The following is a 21,974-nucleotide window of genomic DNA, read 5'->3' on the forward strand; positions in this document are numbered from 1 at the left end:
ACCGGAATCGCGGGGCCCGCCCATGCGCTACCGCCTCACACTAACCCGTAAATACCGGCACGGTCATACTGGCATGGTATTACCGTGTTCGTAAAAAAACGGACCTGGAAATTACGTCATCACGCAGGAACGGGAAATGGGCCGGCGGCCATCTTTAAAAACACAATCCATTGCCATCCTCCATTACTACCACTACACCCGTGTTGTTGACTGCCAAAACACAACCAGGATGTCGAAGGCCACAAGAAAAACCACACAAAGGAAGAGGAAGCAGCACTTTTCAGATGCTGAATTGACGATGTTAGCAAACACCCTTGATCAGCATGCTGACATCATCCGAAGCACAGACTTGAAGCATGCGGCCCAAACCCGGAAAAAAGAGGTGTGGCAGGAGGTCGCTACGAGGGTGTCGGCAGTGGGGAGCACCCCAAGGAGCGTACGGGATTGTCGAAAGCGCTGGGACGACCTCCGCCTCCGGGTCCGGACGTTCCTGGCGGAGAACCGGAGGGCCGCAATGGCAACAGGCGGTGGCACACACTCCTCTGTACAGCTCACCGCATGGGAGGAGACCGCAAGTCGATTCATCGACCCAGAATCCATAGAGGGGATAGGAGACAAGGGGCCTCATTACAACTCAGGCGTTAAGGGTTAACGCCACCGTTAACCCTTAACGCCTGATTCTGATTTTAATGCCTGCTTTTAGCAGGCGTTAAAATCCATGGCGCTAACCTGCCATGGTGCTAATTACGCCGCCGTAATTTACAGCGGCGTAATTAGCGCCTTCCCCACTCCCATTATGCCCTATGGGGCAAAAATGGGAATGGGGAAGGGAAAATGGGAAATGGGGATTTACCGCCCCACTCACCTTGGAATGGGGCGGTAAATCCGCCATCCACCATGGTGTAAACGGAGTTTACACCATGGTGGTAAAGTTGGTGCACTTAGCACCAAGGTTGTAATGAGGCCCAAGGAGTTTGGGGCAGAAACTACAACAGACGAAGTTGAGTGAACCATCACATCCACCTATAACAAAACATGATGTGCCACAAGTGAGGTGGAAGTCAGATTAGGCAAGGCAATTCCTATTTTCCAAGGCAACATCAACACACCAATAGAATACTGATTGCCACCCCCTGCACCACACGCATGCTGAGTGAAAATTGTAATCCCAACAGAGGTGCAACATGACCCAACCATGCCCATGGGCCCCCCCACACCAAGACAATCCAATGCCACCAGCCATGCAATCATTGCCAACATGTCCCCTCAGTACACCAAATGCCACACAACAGAAAAGAAATCATGCCTGAATGTATGAACATGACACTGCAACAAATCACAGCTGCCATTTGGCAATCTCACTGATGGCCTGCATCTCTTCTATCTCCCAGGCACCGATGAGGAAGGTGGAACCCAGGACAGGGGGGCAAGCACATCCAGTGCACGCAAGGGGACCAGGGCCACCGCAACCCCTCCTCCAAGAAATTGCCTGCAAACACTCCCAGTGTGCCACGCAAGGCATCAACCCTGCAGGGGGCACCTGCTGCGATAGTGGTAGCTGTACCGCCGGCCACCACGGACGTCGTGTCCACAGAGGTGGTTGAAGAGGCCGAAGAAATGTTGGGAACGCCCAGCCCAACACACATTGCCCACCCCTCCCCCCCTGCGGAGACAGAGAGCCTGGATGACCCATGTCTCCATGACTCCGACCTTGGAGATTCGGACATCGCCATCTTCGAGGAGGACAGTGCCCAGGACGAGGACCCCACGCAGGTGCCTTCCACCACCCTGCCTTCCACCACGCTGCCTTCCACAACCCTGCCTTCCACCACCCCACCAGCCACCGGTACACCTGCGACTGAAACCCCCTTTGAGGTCCGGCTGGCAAGGGTAGAGACACGCCAAGACGAGATGCTGCAGATAATGCAACAACAGGTCGTTGCTGGTAATGAGGCCATGAAGGCCATAGCCACGGCCATTGCTGCAAATACAGCTGCCATGGAGGCGTCCACGTCTGCATTCAGGCAGTGCATGGGGTCACTGACCGAGGCCCTACTAGCGAACATCATGCAAATGCAGCAGCCACACCATGGCCCAGCAAGGGGATTGACAATAGACACCTCCACCACGTCAACCCCTTCCACCTCGGTTCAATCAAGCCCTGTGCGCTTAATGCGCAAGAGCGCACGGCGCTTGGCCATGGCACCCCAGACCCTAAAGTTGCAAAGAAATGACATTATGGCAAATGGAAAATTTGTGAGGAGAAACATTGGTGAAGGCAACACTGTTTGTTGCACACATGGGGACATTTGGGATCTGTGGGGTGGGTGAGGGAGTTTGTTGGGCTATTCACTGGGGTATGTGGGGTGGGTGAGGAAGTTTGTTGGGGTGTTCTGGGAGGGGGGAGTGGGCTCAGTTTTGCTGTTACAAATAATACATGAGTTGTGATGAGAAAAAACCATGTCTGGACATTGTTATTTTTCGTGTTCATCCATTTAATGTGTTACGGTGTTCAGTGGCCAACTACCAACATTCCCTTTGTGCATGTTCACATTGGCCCAGTGTATGACTGACACAAGTCATTCACCGTCCCTGTGTTTCAAAAGTATTCATCAATTAGTGCTTGGCGTACAGCATGGTCGTCCCGTGCATCACGTACTGGCAGCGGGGCTCCTTCGCCTCCGTCTCCATCCCCTTCATCCTCACCCGGGCCATGCATGTCAATGTCAGGTGGCAGTGGTACATTCCTTCGGACGCACATGTTGTGCAGCATGACACAGGCCATGGTGATCTTTGCCACCTTCTCAGGCCTATATAGGAGTGCCCCACCATACCTGCTTAGGCAGCGGAACCGCGCCTTCAACAGGCCAAAGGTCTGCTCAATCACAACACGGGTACGAGTGTGCACACGATTGTACTCCTCTTCATGGCTGTTCTGCGGGTTCCGCACAGGGGTAAGTAGCCACGGCCTCAAGGGATATCCTCCATCACCTGCAAGCAGATACAAATAGGTGTGTGTCACACAGAACTGCCACCTTCAGGGAGCACAGTCATGGCAGCAGCTACTTGGTGTGGGCATGCACATGTCCCAGTACGTGTACAAAATAGTCACCTATATGGAATGTATACTGTAAAGAGGTGTGGAACACTGGATGGGGTTGAATAGATGATGCAGGGTGTAATCATGCATGCTGAGGCAGATGTGCTGTGGCAGTGCGACAATGTTTAGCCTCCAATTCATGCTGTATACTCTTTACTATGCATGGTCACACTAGCTGCATTGGCACACTTGCCATCCTATTCAGTCATGCATTGCTTGCCATCACCATGGTGCCCCGGTTGTGCCTCTTACTTGTTGTCATCCATTTGCATTATTTGTGATATGTGGCCCAGTGATGTGTCATTTTTCGTTTGGCTGTGTCAGGTGAGGAATGTTTAGCTCTGCATTCATTCTCCACTCACTGGCTATTGCCACCCAGGTGTACTTTTAACCGCCCCTTTCCCACCCTGGTAAACTATCCCCCCCCTTTCCCACCCAGGTGTACTATCCCCCCCCTTCTGCATCCGTACACATGAGCACCCCACAGCTTGGCCATGGGCCTGTTGTGCAACTCACCGAGCAGCCAGGCACATGGTCCAGCATGTCGCTCCATGTGACGGGGTAGCGCGGAGTTGCGCAGTACCATGGCATCATGTGTCGATCCAGGAAATTGGGCGCAGCAATGGGTGATGATCATGCTGGAGTCACATACCATTTGCACATTGATGGAGTGGTATTGCTTGCGATTGCGGTACAACGCCTCTATGGCATGGGGGACTACCAATTCCACATGGGTGCAGTCGATGGCACCGACACAATTGGGCATGCCTGCCAGTCCATGGAAGCCTACTTTGGTTTCGGCTATCTCCTGGCCAGTCCATGGTAGGGATATGTGGGTGCTTGCGTGCTTCAGGAGGGCATCCAGCACTTGGTTCAGCATGCGTGAGAATAGTGGTTGTGAAATGCCATGCAGCTGGCCCACTGTGTGTTGGTAGGTGCCTGTGGCCAGGAAGTGTAGCACAGACACCACCTTCAGTAGTGGGGGGATGGCAGTGCGTATTTGTATGTGGCTGGCAATGTCGTTGTGTATCATGTCCACTATGGTGGTGATGGTGTCACGGTCCAACCGGTACAGGGTGTGGATCTGCTCAGGGGTTAGGTTGAATGGGCTGGGTCTGGTGCGAGGGATTGGTGGCTGCCTACGAGGCGCTGGTGGCTGCGCTGGTGGTTGCGCTGGTAGTAATTGCTGGGCCTGTCTCACCCTCCTTCGCCCCTACATCTCCTCTGTGCTGCCTGTTCTTGCTGCTGTAGTTGTTGTTGCTGTTGTTGCTGTAGTTGTAGCAGTATAGGCATGTCCTCCTGCGCCATGATTGCAAATACTAGTAGTAGCATTTTGGTGTAGGAAGGGGTGTGGTGTGTAGGTGTGCTCCTTTTGTACTGGGCCACTCTGCATTGCCTACACCTGTGGGGGGGGGGGTTGTGGTGTGTGGGTGTGCTCAGTTCATACTGGCACAGCCTCCTTTGACTCCAGCTGTGGGGATTGTGTGCACCTGTGGCAGCTGCCTTGTATCTTGGTTGCTGTTTGCGGGTGGTCCGCGATGCCTGTTTTTCCGGCATCATGCAGCCTGTTATTACCGTGTTCGCGATGCTGGTATTTGCATGTTTGCGTGGGTTGTGATTGCCCCCTATTACCGGCATGCCGGTATTTACTACCTGAAGAGGCGCGTGTACGCGCCTATGCCGCTATTAACGGCATCGTAAATAACGGTGCCGCTAATACCGGGTTTGTTGGTCAGAATGCTACGGCACGTTAAATGATGCCGGTATTTACATACGGCATCATTTTTCCCTTACTGGCATACCTCGTAATGAGGCCCAATGTGTTTCAATGCGCTTCAAGGCAAGGGAGGGAACAAGGGAAAATACAATGACATTCTTACAGGCAATGAACAGTAAGGATGTGAAATTAACTATCCTACTCGGCCTGACAAAGTTTCAGATAGTGCAAGAGCTAAGACATAGATATGGAAGGGAGGGGGAGAGTGGGAAGGAAATGGAAACAGACAGGAGACTACCGTACTAGGCCTGATGACATTTCTGGTAGAGCCGAAGAAAAACAAAAGGTGAGGGAGAGGGGTGCAGAAAAGGAGTGGAGGAACAAAACAAGCAACTATTGTACAAGGCCTGATGACATTTCAGATAGTGTTGGAGGGTGCGGGGGGGGAGGGGAACAACTAAAGGGTAGGGGGAGTAGACAGACAAGGTTGCTATCATACTAGGTCTAGGGACAATTCTGATAGAGTAAGTGCATCGAAGAAAGTAAGGGGAGGAGGTAGGGAAAGGCAGGTAACTGCAGTTAGCCCCACTGGCACAGTCACAAAAAACTCATCATTTGTCCCAGTATTTTATTACTAAAATCAACACTATCCGTTTCAAACATTGCATCGTCTCTGAACACTTCCACATCTGTAGATATACACCTCCCGCCGGTTATGGATCCTGTTAGGCCTACAGGGTGGTCAGTGTTTCCTGTGTTCACTGAGGAATTGGTGTTAATGGCTATTCTTAAAATCAAATCTTGCTCCCCCTCAAATGCTATCCCGCTAGCTGTGATGAAGCAAATGAACCCAGCCCTTCTTACTGTTATCACAGCAGTGATTAATAATTCCTGCCAAACAGGGTTAGTACCTCAAGAATTAAAGGCGGCTAGAGTGATTCCGCTTCTGAAAAAAACGTCCCTTCACCCTGGTACCCTGTCCAATTTCCACCCTATTTCTCTTCTACCTTTCTTGGCTAAACTGCTAAAATCACTGGTGTCACCTCTACTTTCTACATTTCTGGAATCTTCCTGCTTGCTGGATCCTGCTCAATCAGAGTTTCGTCCAGGCAGAGGCGCGGAGAGTGTGCTGGTCGTCGTCCAGGATGATATGACCAGGCTGGTGGACGCAGGTGGAGTGGGAGCTCGGATGCTATTAGATCTATCAGCAGCTTTCGACACGGTCAACCACTCCATCCTGCTGTCTCGCCTCGCCCAGCTGGGTATATCTGGACAGGTGCTTGCCTGGTCCACCTCTTTTCTGGCGGATCGTACCCAGACCCTCTCTATGCCTCCTTTTCTCTCTCTCCCTTGTCACCCCAGCTGTGGTGTCCCATAAGGCTCATCTTTGTCTCCCATTCTTTTCAATATATACATCTGGGCCCTTGTGTGTCTCATCCGCTCCTATGGCATCAGATGTTACTCGTATGCAGACGACACTCAGATCCTGATCCAGTTGGATCTTGATCAAGTGAGATGTCGTCTTGCCTGCGGGGATGTCTGGCGGCTGTGAGAGATTGGATGGACCACAATTGGCTCAAACTAAAAGGGGACTAAACTGAGGTGATGGTGGCGGGTTGTCCTCCTGATTCCTCACTTTGGGTGTCTTCTGGCCTCCCTCCCTAGGTCCCCTGCCCACCCCGGTAGACAAGGTGAAAGACCTTGGGGTTATACTATCTGCATATTGGCCCTCATTACGACCCTGGCGGTAAGGGGTTTACGCCAGCGTTAGCTGCGCCGACCCCTTACCGCCAACTACGAGTTCCCAGAGCGCCATGGTCACTTTTCCGCCCGCTTTTTGCGGGCGTAAAAATCCATGGCGCTATGGGACCTCGGTGTTAATTACGCCACCGTAGTGTACGGTGGCGTAATTAACACCTTCCCCACTCCCATTGAGCCCTATGGGGCCGAAATGGGAATGGGGAAGGGTAAATGGGTCAATGGGGACTTACCGCCCCGCCGACCTCGGAATGGGGCGGTAAGTCCGCCATCCGCCATGGCGTAAAGGGACTTTGCGCCATGGCGGAAAAGTCCGCCGATGGCGGAATAAATCCGCCAGGGTCGTAATGAGGGCCATTGTCTATGGACAAGCAAGTAACAGCCATATGTCAAGCGGGTCATTTTCCACTCAAGATACTTAGAAAGGTACTCCCTATGATACCTGCCCCTCTGCGTCCTCCGGTAGTGGCGCCTTGGTGATCTCACGACTGGATTATTGTAACTCCCTCTACTTGGGTCAACCCAAGACACGCATCTGTCGACTTCAATGGCTTCAAAACCTGGCCGCTCGGGTTGCCATCGGCTCCCCTTATGGAGCCCATTTATCTCCAGTACTCCGAGCCCTCCATTGGCTTCCGGTAAACTAACGCATCATGTTTAAGTCATTATGCATTGTGCACCGGGACTTACATGGCCAAGGAGATGAATATCTTCAGGAGAAATTCTCGCCATATGTCATAGCTTTCAACCATTTGTGTTGCAAAGGCGGGTGAAATCACCCGATTTTGTTTTTGGCGGGTGAGATACCCATTGGAATGAATGGGCGTGCAGGAGGCTTGGCGGGTGAGTCAGCCCTTTACAAGGCGGGTGACACCATCCAAAAGCATGTGAGTTGAGAGCTATGCATATGTACCTCTTGTGTTCCTCTGTTCTGCCTCGGCTGACCTCCTAATGGTGCCCGGTTATAAACGGACCAGGGTTGGAGGACGTGCCTTCTCTGTGGCTGCCGCAGTATTGTGGAATGGCCTCCCGATGACTATAAAGAAAATTCATAGCTACTTAGCATTCAGGAAGGCCATTAAAACTTTTCTCTTCTAGGTCTCTGTGGCTTCATTAGGATCCTCTCTCCCCAGCGCCATGATACCTTCGGGTGACCGCACGCTTTACAAGCTTGATTAACATAGCATAACATCATTCTTCCGGTCAGTTGACAGGGATTTGACTTGTATGAGGGAAGAATCAACAGATTGTGAGGACTCGTCAGGTCCAGGCTCTGAGTTCATGGATAGAGATGTGAACACAGACGACAGTGAGAGTGACAGCAACAACAGAAGCACTTCCAACCTGCGCAGTCCATCTAGGAGAGTAATTTGCAGACCGTTGAGATAGATTGAAGAAATGGGATAGATTCCCAAGTTTGTTTGTTAAGTAAGGGGGAGATGTAATGTCCCCTTTCCATGTCCACCTAGGACAATTAATTCTCTCATCCCCTTTCCATTACTGATGTGGGTGCAGCCCACCATATATATGCAGAGGCGGGGTTCCCGCCAGTTTCATTTTGCAGTTAGAGAATAAAGAAGATAAGCCTCCACGCTGGCTCCTGTGTCTTATTTTGTCTCTGCTGTCTATTTGCACGTGTTATTTCATCCGCTGTTGCAGACACAACAGGCAGGAGACATGATTTTTCAATTAAAAATGTTGCTATTTTTTTTAGTTCCTGCCTAAAAAAATTCTAACCCAAATCAATCCTATGGGAACATTCATTTCTCCTGATTTCTGTAGTGAAATCTCCCTCCAGGTGATCAGAATGTTGACACGTGGTGTGTCCTAGAGACCTTGAAAAGTAGATCACAAGATTCCCAAAGCTGAAAAATAAACAGAAAATGAAAATTCTATCACATGCAATCTGTGAAAGAGTAGAAAAAATGGCTGAATATCTAGAATTTGTCTCTATATAAAACGTCAAAATCCTTACAGGAAAATTAAGTGAAAAATATTGTCATTGTTCCAGTGTCCCTTTCTGCGCATGCTTGGGTGAGCGGTGCCTCTGCACTGAGCATGCTCGGGTGAGCGGTGCCTCTGCACTGAGCATGCTCGGGTGAGCGGTGTCTCTGCACTGAGCATGCTCGGGTGAGCGGTGTCTCTGCACTGAGCATGCTCGGGTGAGCGGTGTCTCTGCACTGAGCATGCTGTGATGAGCGTGTGTGAGTCCTCCTCGGGAGTGTTAATCCTCGGGCTCTTTCATTTATCTCTTCTGCGCATGCCTCCTTGATCTTTTTCCGAGTGCGAGCAGGCGTCTTTCATTATCTACGCATGCGTTAGTGGGTGTGTCTCTGCAGAACGCATGTCTGTTTTCCCTCTCCACTGCGCATGTCTGTTCTCCGCCTCCACTGCGCATGTCCGTTCGCCGCCTCCAGTGCGCATGTCTATTCGCCTCCTCCACTGCGCATGTCTGTTTAACTCTAACACTGCGCATGTCTGTTCGCCGCCTCCACTGCGCATGTCTGTTCTCCGCCTCCACTGCGCATGTCTGTTCGCCGCCTCCAGTGCGCATGTCTATTCGCCTCCTCCACTGCGCATGTCTGTTTAACTCTAACACTGCGCATGTCTGTTCGCCGCATCTGCATCCAGCCCAGTGTTGCAGGCCCGCTTATAATAAGCGACTTTGGGCTTGTTTTTGCCCAAAGTCGCTTATAATATTTGGAGGTCGCTTGTCGCGGTTTTCGTCCGCTTGTTGGACCGTCTGTGCGCGTGTAATTGGCTTGTTTATATTGCTGTTAAGCCCATTACACGTCGCACAGAGCGTCCTGCACTGGGCTGCTGGCAGCACTTGTGTCTTGCTCTCAGGTGCGCCCTGTATTTTGCATATGCTTAAGTGTTTGGCACTGATGGGATCGTTACTTGCCCACCAGGTGGCCCATCAATGCCAAATGCCTAAACATATGCAAAAAAAGCGCACTTTAAAAGTGTTGTCATGCAGGCAGACACACTGACATGTAAAGATGTAAAGAAAGGGATTGGTTTAGTTTACCAAGCGTCACTAGTCTATATAGCAATATTATCCTGGTGATATCCCCAGTGCTGACGCATTATCCACTAACATCCTTTATTTATTTATTTTTTTAAAACTTTTTTTGCAAGACTGGGTTAGAGGATTATTGGAATCTATATACAACATTTTCTCAGATGTATTCAGGAAGGCCATGTTTCTTTTCAGCTTCCAATTGGCCATGTTACAATATTATATAGCGCCTTGGATTAAGGCGCTATATAAAACAATAAATACAAATATTTCAGGGCCGTATTATTTTGCAATCTGGGACTTCTAGTCACCATGCAATAAAATATTGTTGTTCTAACACACTATGTCAGTGTTCTGTCTATGTATGTTTTTCTTGTTGTGTTATGTTTCTTACTTTTGAGACCTTTCCACAACTTTTTAGGTGCACGCTTGTTTTTTCCGCTTATTTGGATGGGAGTCAGCTTGTTTTGGGCTTGTTTTTGAAGGGCATTCAGCTTATTTTTTCCTTCCGACCTGGCAACACTGATCCAGCCTTTGTTACCGGTTCGGAGAACCCTCAGTAGTTCCGCGGCTTCTAAGCGCTGTATCTGCGTGGCCGGGTCTCTGTGACCTCTCCCCTCCCCCCCGGCTCTTAATGCTGCAAAAGTTGCAGGTGAGTCATTCCACCCTTTTCTAGCCGAGAAATGTCTTCCTTCAGCTTTTCCTTCATTAACCCTTTCTCCTGTGATTGGGTGTTTCCAGTGAAAACCAACTCTCTCTATTCCTCTCTCTCTCCCTTTATCTCTCTCCCCCTCCCTCTCTCTATTCCTCTCTCTCTCTCTCTCTCTCTCTATTCCTCTCTCTCTCTCTCTCCCCCTCTCTATTCCTCTCTCTCTCTCTCTCTCTCTCTCTCTCTCTCTCTCTCTCTATTCCTCTCTCTCTCTCTCTCTCTCTCTCTCTCTCTCTCTATTCCTCTCTCTCTCTCTCTATTCCTCTCTCTCTCTCTATTCCTCTCTCTCTCTCTCTCTATTCCTCTCTCTCTCTCTCTCTCTCTCTCTCTCTATTCCTCTCTCTCTCTCTCTATTCCTCTCTCTCTCTCTCTCTATTCCTCTCTCTCTCTCTCTCTCTCTCCCTCTCTCTCTATGCCTCTCTCTATCTATTCCTGTCTCTCACTCTCTCTATCTCTCTCTATTCCTGTCTCTCTCTCTCTCTCTCTATGCCTCTCTCTCTCTGTCTCTATTCCTGTCTCTCTATTCCTGTCTCTCTCTCTCTCTCTCTCTCTCTCTCTCTCTCTCTCTCTCTCTCTCTCTCTCTCTCTCTCTCTCTCTCTCTCTCTCTCTCTCTTTTGCGTGACTTATCTTTGGCGCCATTAAACACATCTGCACAAATCTTTGCAAACACAAGGGGGTGGGGGTGCAAAGTTGTAGGTGCTCCAAGTTGTTGGAAATCCCGTTGGACTGAAAGTGGGAAGGAAATGTTGCTTGGGGCTACTGACTTAAGTATTTTTATTTTATTTTGTCATTTATAAAGCGCGCTAAGCCTGGAGGCATCAAGGCGCTGGTTACATACAAGAATTCACATCACCAGCATAAAAGTCACTTAATATGCATAGAAAACGTGCTTATTACATAAGAAAAGTTCAATTCTGCAGACATGTTACATAATGTGCATAGATAATTGCTGGTTTCTTATAAATTGTCAGTTAGTGGAAGGCTCGGGTTCCCTGCTCTTCACAGAATAGCTGCATGTTTATGATGCTTATGCAAGACACAGTAGCCCGGGAGCCATGTTTTTAGATGTTTATGCAAGACACAGTAGCCCGGAAGCCATGTTTTTAGATGCTTATGCAAGACACAGTAGCCCGGAAGCCATGTTTTTAGATGCTTATGCAAGACACAGTAGCCCGGAAGCCATGTTTTTAGATGCTTATGCAAGACACAGTAGCCCGGGATCCATGTTTTTGGATGCTTATGGAAGACACAGTAGCCCGGGAGCCATGTTTTTTAGATGCTTATGCAAGACACAGTAGCCCGGGAGCCATGTTTTTAGATGCTTATGGAAGACACAGTAGCCCGGGAGCCATGTTTTTTAGATGCTTATGGAAGGCCCAGTAGCCCGGAAGCCATGTTTTTAGATGTTTATGGAAGACACAGTAGCCCGGAAGCCATGTTTTTAGATGCTTATGGAAGACACAGTAGCCCGGAAGCCATGTTTTTAGATGCGTATGCAAGACACAGTAGCCCGGGAGCCATGTTTTTAGAAGCTTATGCAAGACACAGTAGCCCGGAAGCCATGTTTTTAGAAGCTTATGCAAGACACAGTAGCCCGGAAGCCATGTTTTTAGATGCGTATGCAAGACACAGTAGCCCGGGAGCCATGTTTTTAGATGCTTATGGAAGACACAGTAGCCCGGGAGCCATGTTTTTAGATGCTTATGGAAGACACAGTAGCCCGGGAGCCATGTTTTTTAGATGCTTATGGAAGGCCCGGAAGCCATGTTTTTTAGATGCTTATGCAAGGCCCAGTAGCCCGGAAGCCATGTTTTTGGATGCTTATGGAAGGCCCAGTAGCCTGGAAGCCATGTTTTTAGATGCTTATGGAAGACACAGTATCCCGGGAGCCATGTTTTTTAGATGCTTATGGAATGCCCAGTAGCCCGGAAGCCATGTTTTTGGATGCTTATGGAAGACACAGTAGCCCGGGAGCCATTTTTTTAGATGCTTATGGAAGACACAGTAGCTCAGAAGCCATTTTTTTAGATGCTTACGGAAGACACAGTAGCTCAGAAGCCATGTATTTAGGTGCTTATGGAAGACAGAGTAGTCCGGAAGCCATGTTTTTAGGTGCTTACGTAAGGCCCAGTATGAAAGTTCAGATCTAAGTGATGAAGACAAGGCGTTCCAGTTCTTACCTGCAATTACTGGGAAGCTGATCCTACCAGACCGTTGGCGGTTACATCTCGGAATACAGTGTTGATGCAAGTAGGAGGAACGGGTGGGTCTGTTAGATTGACATTTGGTGAATTTCATGGAAAGATATTTTGGGGCATTGTTGGCGATGCATTTGTAGGTGATAGCCAGTGTTTTCAACAAAAATGTGATCACGGATAGATAGCTAGTGCACTTTTGTTCTGACTGCAAATATGTGATGTTTTTAAGGGCTGCTCTCATGGCATTGTTTTGAATCACTTGCAGTTTATTGATGTTACAAGCGCAAGTTCCCACAAATAGTGAGTTGCAGTAGTCTAGTCTAGATCCTATTAATGCTCTTGCTAGCGTGATGCGATTGGAAGGATCTGCACACCTTGATTAATTTCATCATATAGGCTGCTGAGGAGGCATTTGCATTCACTTGCTTGGTTAGTGACAGGTTAGAGTCCAAGTAGACCCCAAGGTTTTGACTTCATAATAGACTGGGATAGCATTGCCATCAATAATGAATGAATGTAGGCTGCGTCAAGTTTCTTTAGATGTGATTATAGTCCGATCAAGAGGAGCTTGTCTTGTCGTTGAGGCATAGTGAGTGAAGCGCCATCCAAGTCTGGATGGTATGATAGACCTCTTGTAACATTTTGTCAGTGGAATAGTCGTCTGTAATGGGTAGGAGAATCTGGGTATTGTCTGGCATAGTTGGTGTAGGAGATACCCTGCATGTCTAGAAGATAGAACAGTGGCTTGGTAAATACATAGTGGGCGAGAGACAGGAGCCCTGTGGGAAAATGCAGGTGACTGGGGTGGAATGGGCTGGGGCTGTGGGTGAGAAAACTCTCATTCTGTTGGAGAGGAAAGCTGTAATCCACGTGGTTGCTTCTGTGGAGAAATTAGCAGCTGATGCTAGGTGTTCACACAGAATTTGATGATCAACCAGATCAAAAGGCACAGAAAGTTCCAGCAAGAGAAGGAGAGCCATTCTGCCAGCATCTTTGAATGAGTTCATTTGATTTTTTTTGTCTAAAAGTGCTGATTCTGTAATGTGACCCGACCTGAAAACACTTTCCGCTCAGCCACCCGCCCACCTTTCCGTTCGGCCACCCACCATTTCAGCACGACCATCCACCCACCTTTTCTGCTCAAATACCCACTCACAATTTCTGTATGACCCCCCACCATTTACACTTGGCCAGTGGGGCGAGCGGATTGTTCCTTCTGCACTGGGAACATGACAACCTGGGTAAAATCCTGGTAGCCAAATACTTGAGCAAGCTTGCCAAACTAAAAAAAAAATAAAATAAGGGTTGCTACTGCCCTCTGAAAATTTTTTACGCTGTCCACCCCATGTGTTTTTTACTTGTTTCTGAAAAGCAGCCACAATCAGGGGAAAATAACTGCCAGTGTCAGGATTGCAACCTCTCTTGCCACATCTTGTGCAAATACTCATGACTTACTTGCCCTCTCATCATTTCCCCTCCTCACCCCTTGTCTGGCTTTCTACAATACTCTGCTTTATAAAGATAACTTGAAAAGTTAAAATCAGATAAAATACAATTGTGGCATTATTCTAGCAAGGAAGGGACTGGCACCTCACTCCATGTTGTTCAAATTGGTCTTATAACGTGGGCACATTTATTATGCAACATGGCCAGAGTGGGCTGGCTACTTCCTCGATTTGAAACTAAGCAGGTTAAGTCCAAGTTACTGCATAGATGTCAGCCCTGGATGCCTATCGTGTTGCTGGCCCCAACATCACTGTAGCCGTGGGTACAGAACTACAGATAGGCGCGGTTATGTGTAGTTTATTATAGTCGCAAATATTGAGAAAATTGGCAAAAAGAAAAATGCTTCCCTGCCCGTCTAGGGTCTCACCAAGTACCCCCCTCATCTGTACCAGCTCCCCCACTCCCCTGATGGCCCCCTCTCTTCCCCTGCCCTATCCCATTCCCCCAATAACTGATGCTGTTTCTGTGACGCAGTTTGCTTTGAGATGTCGGCTATTACCGAGGCTACAGAGAAGCTTTGTGTTGCAAACTTAGTCCCTAGACCCTCTCCAACTCCCAAATTTCCCTTGGTGTCCTCTTGCCACCCCCATCCAACCTCTAGCCTCATTGATTTTTTTCTGTGTTTAATTTTCCGATATCCTCGGCTATGTGAGCGGCTATCTCTCGCATCTTATATCGGCGGCTGTCTCTCGCATCTTATATCGGCGGCTGTCTCTCGCTTCTTATATCAGCGGCTTTCTCTTGCTTCTTATATCAGTGGCTATCTCTCGCTATCTCTCGCATCTTATATCAGTGGCTATCTCTCGCATCTTACATCAGCGGCTACCTCTCGCATCTTACATCAGCGGCTACCTCTCGCATCTTACATCAGCGGCTACCTCTCGCATCTTACATCAGCGGCTACCTCTCGCATCTTACATCAGCGGCCACCTCTCGCATCTTACATCAGTGACTATCTCTCGCATCTTATATCAGTGGCTGTCTCTCGCATCTTATATCAGTGGCTATCTCTTGAATCGTATATCGGCGGCTATCTCTTGCATGGAGAGGAAAAAAAAAGATGGCAGCGGTTTCATTTCTAAAAACATCCGGTTTTGGGAAGAACCTGAGATATTGCTATCTATTTTGGAGAAGGGGGCACACCCTTTATCAAATATTAAAAATGACTGGACGAAATAACCCCAAATCACAAGAAGGCACCAAGTAAACGCTTTGTGCCCAAGTTGTTTCGGGCCTTTTCCGAATCCATGCAGTGGTTTGGACTGTGCAGCCCCCGCAAATATTGACCTTTTTGGCTATGGGAAAATGAATGGGAAGTAGGCCGCAACTTTGATTTTTGTTTTCTATTGTATTTTTATTTTCAAACAAATCTTTACTAAACTTTGCAGGCTGGGGGAGTGCGTGTCCCTAATTTACTTCAAATCCATTGCACGAGTCACACGTTATTACGAGTTCATTTTTTGGGGTTTCCTATGGGAGTCAGACTCACCTTAACTATTGGGTGCTGACTATATATCGTCTTGGTGCTTTGCAGCAGAGCGGTTGAGAGGCTTTTCAGAAATTTAATGCCACCATTTGCTCGATGCAAGTGTTTCCCACAATATTACCGGGAGAAGACGCAAATGAAAACTCAAAACACTATTTGGAGGAGGAAAAGGGATGGCATAAAACTTTGGAATGAACTCTCCTTCACAACGGGCAGGGAGAATTGAAATCATTTTAATTGTTTCGCTTTTAAAAATGGTGGTCTTAAAATAACCTTTTTTAAATATTTTGGTTTTACAAGCTGAACTAAGAAACATTTTACTGAATTTAATTATTTCTTCTCACTCTCATAAACTTGAGCGCACCCACATCTGTCTCTGGGCAATGTGTGAAAAAATGATGTTTGAGTTGGGAAATGTCTCCTTTCAAACTCCAATGAAATTCCAGTCACGTTCCCCACACTGTTCCCTCCACAATGATATGATAAGTCATTTATAGCGCGTCTGTATACAAGTTTTTCTAGGCGTGACCTAGACAATAATAATGTCCGGATGTTTAAATTCAACCATATTTGCACAAAATGGGAGCAATTCCACCTACTCCATACCAGAACTTTTCAGCTATTCCACAGTGCTCAGCATATACCTTCAAACAATGGACCCAAAAGTCCCCCAAAATCCACACATTCTATCTTCTGAAAGACATAGCCATGGCCATTATCAGTCCTCTCACAACTCCTACGATCAAAACTCTTGCTACCCTCTCTTCCTCTACACCACAACCAGGAAACCTGATTGGCTGATCCTCTGATGTCTGCAGATACCCACGACTGTCCAGGGTCTCTACAGTCCCCTTCCCTTGCCAGGCAACCTTATAAGACCTGGATTTGGCTCAGGTCTTTCGCGGTGTCCGCGAACGGCGAGGCCACTCGAAGAGGTTGTGGGGGGAATTAAACACAATTTAAGTTAGTTAATCCTTAGTAGTTGCTCTGAAAAGAACCTTTTTTGGGGGGGTTGTTAACAAACACCTTTTGTTTTGCTTTTATTTACAGAAGTACTGTACACTCTACATCTTCCCTTGCAATTTTCTTACAGAAACCTTTTCAATGCATTCCTAACTTTGTAAAGAAAAATTGCATTTCCAACATCTGTGAAATGAAATCCATCTTGACAAAAATATTCACACCATCAGAACTTATATTGTCATTCTCAAAAGATGACATTCCTGCAGCATATAAAAAAGCAGATGCAGCTTTATTGACACGATGCCTTGATTCTTCCATTTGTGGACTGAAAAAGTTTGTTGGGCATCTCCATGTTGGCCTCTGATTTATTTCAGAAAGAATCCTCTTGGCAGCAAGAAATAGTTCCATTAGGCCTTTAAAGAAATCCTTCAGGGCAACCTGCAAATACAGTGGAGTCACACACCACAAACTGTCCCCTCCACAATTAGAATAACTGGACATTTGAAGTGAGCCGTACTATCACAGAATGAAAACAAGCTTGCCCAGTTTAAGCCACAAACTACATTCCAAAAAACGTCCACTTCTGCCAATCCAATACTTCTAAAGATGCCATGATTTTCAGCATGCACCTTCAATGACTGATTTGAATGAAAAGTCCCTCATAAACCACACAGTCTGCCTTCTCAAACATATGCCCATAGTCGGTGCCCTGACAACTCCTGCAAACAAAACTCCTACTACCCTCTATTCCTGTACACCACATCCAGCAAACCTGATTGACCAATCCCCACCGTCCCCTTTCCATGCCATGCATCCTCAAAACACCCAGATGAGTCACGTGCCATCCACGGACTACTGCAATGTCTGTGCACCCCGTAACACAGGGGCAGCCCTTCTACCCTTTCCACTTTCATGTTCTCAACACTTCCTCATTGGCTGCTTTCAGAGAGTCACACATCCATCCACCGATCGCATCCAAAACCTCTAAACCTAACCCTGTCATCTCAGTTCAACACTTCAGATGTACACTTCAACTCTCAGAGTACATGGCTCCATTCATTCACAGCCTCCTACATCAACAACTACTGTGAAACTCTCCAAGATTTCTATTTCCATATTCAGCAAGATCTGCATCTAACAAAACATAGTACAGGTATGCTTATATTTAAAAACATATTCTCTTGAACTATTTCACATATATATATGAGTGAGAGAGAGGGTTCCTGCTACTTACCCTGTAATAAGTAGCCGGTCCGCTAGCACAGCGAGTAGAGTGCTCGCTTTGACATCTGTGCAGTGCTTGTTAAGTCTTTATTTTTTCCTTTGCCAACTGTGACTTCTAATTCCAAAAAACACGACTGAACTTCAAGATTAAAAACTGTGACATGTATATCAAATAAACATAAAATGCTGTGCTTTCCAAAATATTTTTTGAAGCAAGTAAAAAAAAAATGCATATCTGCATTTATAGCAGCACTGCATCACTTTTTCATAAATGAAAGTAAAAGCAGATAAAATAGATGAGTACACCATTTTTAATTGGCACTCAGTTTGTGCTAGTTTAATAAATTACTCATAAATGGAAATCTTCCCTAACACTCGCCCCTCCCAGACCAAGGACAGGGGATCTAATTCACCCCTGGATGAGCTTCTTGTTCCGGTATCAGCATTGCTATGTTGGACACCTGGCCTATGCACAATGCTGAAGTCAAACCCTTGCAGGCTTATGCACCACCTGAGCAACTTTGGATTCACTCCCTTCATGTTCAGGAGCCACTTTAAGTGCTTATGGTCAGTTTGCACCGTGTAGTGGGTCCCATAGAGGTAGGGCCTCAGCTTAGGGCCCAAACAGAGAAACATTATTTCTCTACTGTGGACCACCTGAGCTCTCTGTCCTTAAACTGGCGACTTATGAATCACATAGGGTGTTCCTTACCTTTCTTATCTACCTGTGATAGTACAGCACCTATACCAGTGCCCGAGGCATCTGTCTGCACAATAAAAGGTCTTTTGTAGTCCGGGGCCCCGAGTACAGGGGCCTAGCACAAGGAGTCTTTAAAGCCATTGAAGACCTTCCCAAATTCCTCAGACCAAGAGACCTTCTTGGGTTTCTTAGGAGTTGTGGGGGCAGTCAGAGGGACAGCTGTGGTACCATACTCTACCATAAAGTTTCTTTGATACCCAGTGAGACCTAAAATGTCTCTCACCTGGGTGTGAGTAGTGGGGGTAATCCAGTCTTGTACTGCTTGTACTTTACTGGGTAGAGGCTGTATCCTCCCTCCACCTTCTTCATGTCCAAGGTAGACCACTGATCCTTGTCCAATCTAGCACTTGGTGGCCTTTATGGTCAAGTGGACCTTCTGAAGAGCCTGTAACACAATCCCTAGGTGTTTCACATGGTCTTCCCTGGTGGCACTGGAAACTGCTATATCATCCAGATATGCAAGACAGAATTCATCCAACCCATTAAGGACCTGGTTCACAAGCCTCTGAAAAGTGTCAGGTGTATTCTTTAATCCAAAAGGCATTACCCTGAACTGGTAAAGGCCTTCTGGAGTTGAGAATGCTGTCTTCCCCATGGCATGTTCTGCTAGGGCTATTTGCCAATACCCTGAAGTGAGGTCATATGTGATGACGTACTTATAGGCACCCACGATATCCACCAGCTCATCAGTTCTAGGTAGGGGGCGAGCATCTGTCTTAGTGACATCATTCAGAGCCCTGTAGTCCACACAGAACCTCAGCTCAGAGGATTCTGCCTTTGGTGCCAGAACCACAGGACTGGACCAAGGACTACTGGAGGGTTCAATCACCCCAAGATCTAACAGCTTGTTGACCTCTGACATCATGTATCCCCTACTTTTGGTAGGTACACTATTTCCTGTGTCAATATCATGTTTGCACCAAGGTGTCAAACCAGGAGCTAGGGAGAACAAAGGGGAGACTTTCCTCAGCAAACTTCTCACCTCGTCTTGCTGACCCATGTCCTGTGCAGGGCCACTGGACACCCTCAATGGAGATGTCTGAAGGACTGCCTTGGAACAGGTCAGGAAGAGGTTCTGACTCCTCCTCCTCTACATCTGTTGACAAGAGCATTGCAGCAATTTCAACCCTAGGGATGAAAGCCTTCAGCCTATTCACATGGAACACTTTTGTAGCCTGCCCAGCTCTTCCAAGGTCCACTAAATAGTTTACCTCACTGAGTGGTTCCACTATTGAGTAAGGGCCTGACCATTTATTCTGTAGAGCTCTAGGCCTTATAGGGATCATCATCAGGACTTGCTGGCCTGGTGTAAAGTTGACAAGGGACGCCTTCTGGTCATACCAGTGTTTCACCAGAGCTTGCCCAGCCTTCAACTCATCACTGGCTTGAGCCATCAGGAGAACCATTCTCTTTCATAGGCCTAGCACATAGTCCACTACGTTGGTAGTGATAGGGGGAGTAGGCATCTCCCACCCCTCCTTGACTAAAGCCAAGGGTACCCTAACAGGGTGACCAAAAAGAAGCTCGAAGGGGATGAAGCCAACCCCCTTGTGAGGTACCTCTCTGTAGGCAAACAATAAGCATGGAATGAGATCCCATTTTCTCCTCTAGGGCTCTTCCATAGCCCCAGGGTTCAATTGAACCCCTCAACTAAGCCATTGGTTTGGAGGTGATATGCTGAGGAAAACCCGATACTCCTTCCACGTGGCTTGCATGTACTTGGACAGAAAGTTGCTGCCCCTATCAGACACAACTTAGGGAAGGCAACCTTAGTGAATATGCCAAGCAAGGTTTTAGAAACTGACTTGGCAGTTACTGTTTTTAATGGGATGACCCCAGGATACCTGGTGGCATAGTCGACCAGCGCCCAGGATACACCTATTGTTTGAGGTTCCAGGTGACCAACATTGTCAATCCCTACCCTTTCAAATGGTACACCCACAACTGGGAGTGTTACCGTTGGGGCCTGGATTGTTGTGTCACTTTTCACAGATAACTGGCAGACAACATCTACATCCCCTTCCTTGTTGTCTGACCTAGCTGCGGTGGCAGCAGTATCACCAATGGTGCTGCTTCCTGCGGACCCAGTGCCTTCGTGGACACCACTGGGCAGATGGTTGAAGTCGGTGGTGCCGTAGTGCTTGACTTGCTGCACATCGGTGCCGTGGCCTGTGATGTGCTGTGGGATTTTTGCTGTTGTGGGGGTTTGCTTTTTCCACCTGAGGTGGATGGGCGTTGTTGTGGCTCTTCGGCCCTGGGCTTCTTGGCAGGTGTTGTGCCTGTGTCTTCATCGGCACTGTCCGAATTAGAGCATGTGTTGGACCAAAGGAGGGAGAGGGTTAGTGATGGGTCTACGGGCATTGAGCTGGCATTGTGATGGCTGCATACATTTTGATTACTAGATGGTGCACATTGGAGGCAGTGACATACAGGTTGTCTCCCTCTTAGGCGGTAGAAGCATGGAGGCATGTGGGTGGCTACAGAAAGGGGGTGCATTATGCATGTGTACAAGGTGGAGGTCAGCACTGCCTGTAGGCAGTCTTGTGCTAATGTGTCGTGTGGACCCTGTTAGGCATCATTGCACTTCCCAAACATCTGGACATCATTGTGTTGAGTTTGGCATAGCTGGACTTAAGGCACCTACCTGCGCCGCCTTATGTCGGGGCTCCTCTCTCCATATCTCCGACCCCCTTAATGCTCTCCATGCCTATGTTTGCGGCACATATCTCCTCCCACGGCTGCAGTTTGATGGGCGACTCAGCTCCTCCGCCAGTCGCCATGCCCAGATTCCTATTGGCTGCCAGTATACTCCTGACGCGGAGAAGTAGATCGTCCCACCTTTTTCTGCATTGTCTGGCATTGCGGGGAGTTGTGCCGACGGCACTGACCCTCTGGACTACCATGGACCATATGGCCTTCTTTCTCATCAGCGCCGGTCTGGTCATCTCCGTGGAAAAGACAACATGGGCATGCTCTTGGAGGTTATCGCCCAACATATTTAACTCCTCCCTTGAAAAGCGCTCCTGCCGCAGCCGATCTCCGGTCTTTTTCAAAACTTTTGGCATTGTGATGTGGAATGGGTGTTGTCGAAGGTTTATGGAGGTTGTGGGGATCAGGTGTCCACTGGTTGAAGAGGATGGTAATGGATTGTGTTTTTAAAGATGGCCGCCATGCTCTTTCCCGTTCCTGTGCGGCAACGCAACTTCCGGATCTGCTTATTTACGGTCGCCGCTAATAGCGGTTCCCGCTAATTTTGGTTACCGCTATTATCAGTGACCGCTAATGTCGATGGCTAGGGTGGCGGAGGTGCTATTTACACGGCATACGATGCCGGTAAGTGGGGTTTTACGGCCTTTAGCGGCATGGCGCAATGCTCGTGCCCGAGAAGACGTAATGTGCCGCTTTTAGCGGTCTCTGGCCAGCACAGACACGTTAATTGCGCCATGCCGGTAATGGCCGTAACTTACCATCAGGGTCGTAATGAGGCCCCATGAGTTTCAGGTGTGTGTGATTGTGACTGAGTGCCTGAC

At 48.1% G+C, this 21,974-nt stretch overlaps 1 protein-coding gene across 1 annotated transcript in view; it reads left to right on the top strand.

Annotated features, from left to right (window-relative positions):
* The window catches only part of LOC138568915 (uncharacterized), a 227,241-nt gene that overhangs the window by 54,023 nt on the left and 151,244 nt on the right, over window positions 1–21,974 (top strand). Inside the window, 1 exon segment of the mRNA XM_069646695.1 lies at window positions 1,506–2,256. Within this exon segment, the coding sequence (XP_069502796.1) occupies window positions 1,506–2,256 (751 nt within the window).

This window comes from Ambystoma mexicanum, chromosome 2q (genome assembly GCF_040938575.1).
Source record: "Ambystoma mexicanum isolate Mex_15411 chromosome 2q, UKY_AmexF1_1, whole genome shotgun sequence".
NCBI classification, from domain to species: Eukaryota; Metazoa; Chordata; class Amphibia; order Caudata; family Ambystomatidae; genus Ambystoma; species Ambystoma mexicanum.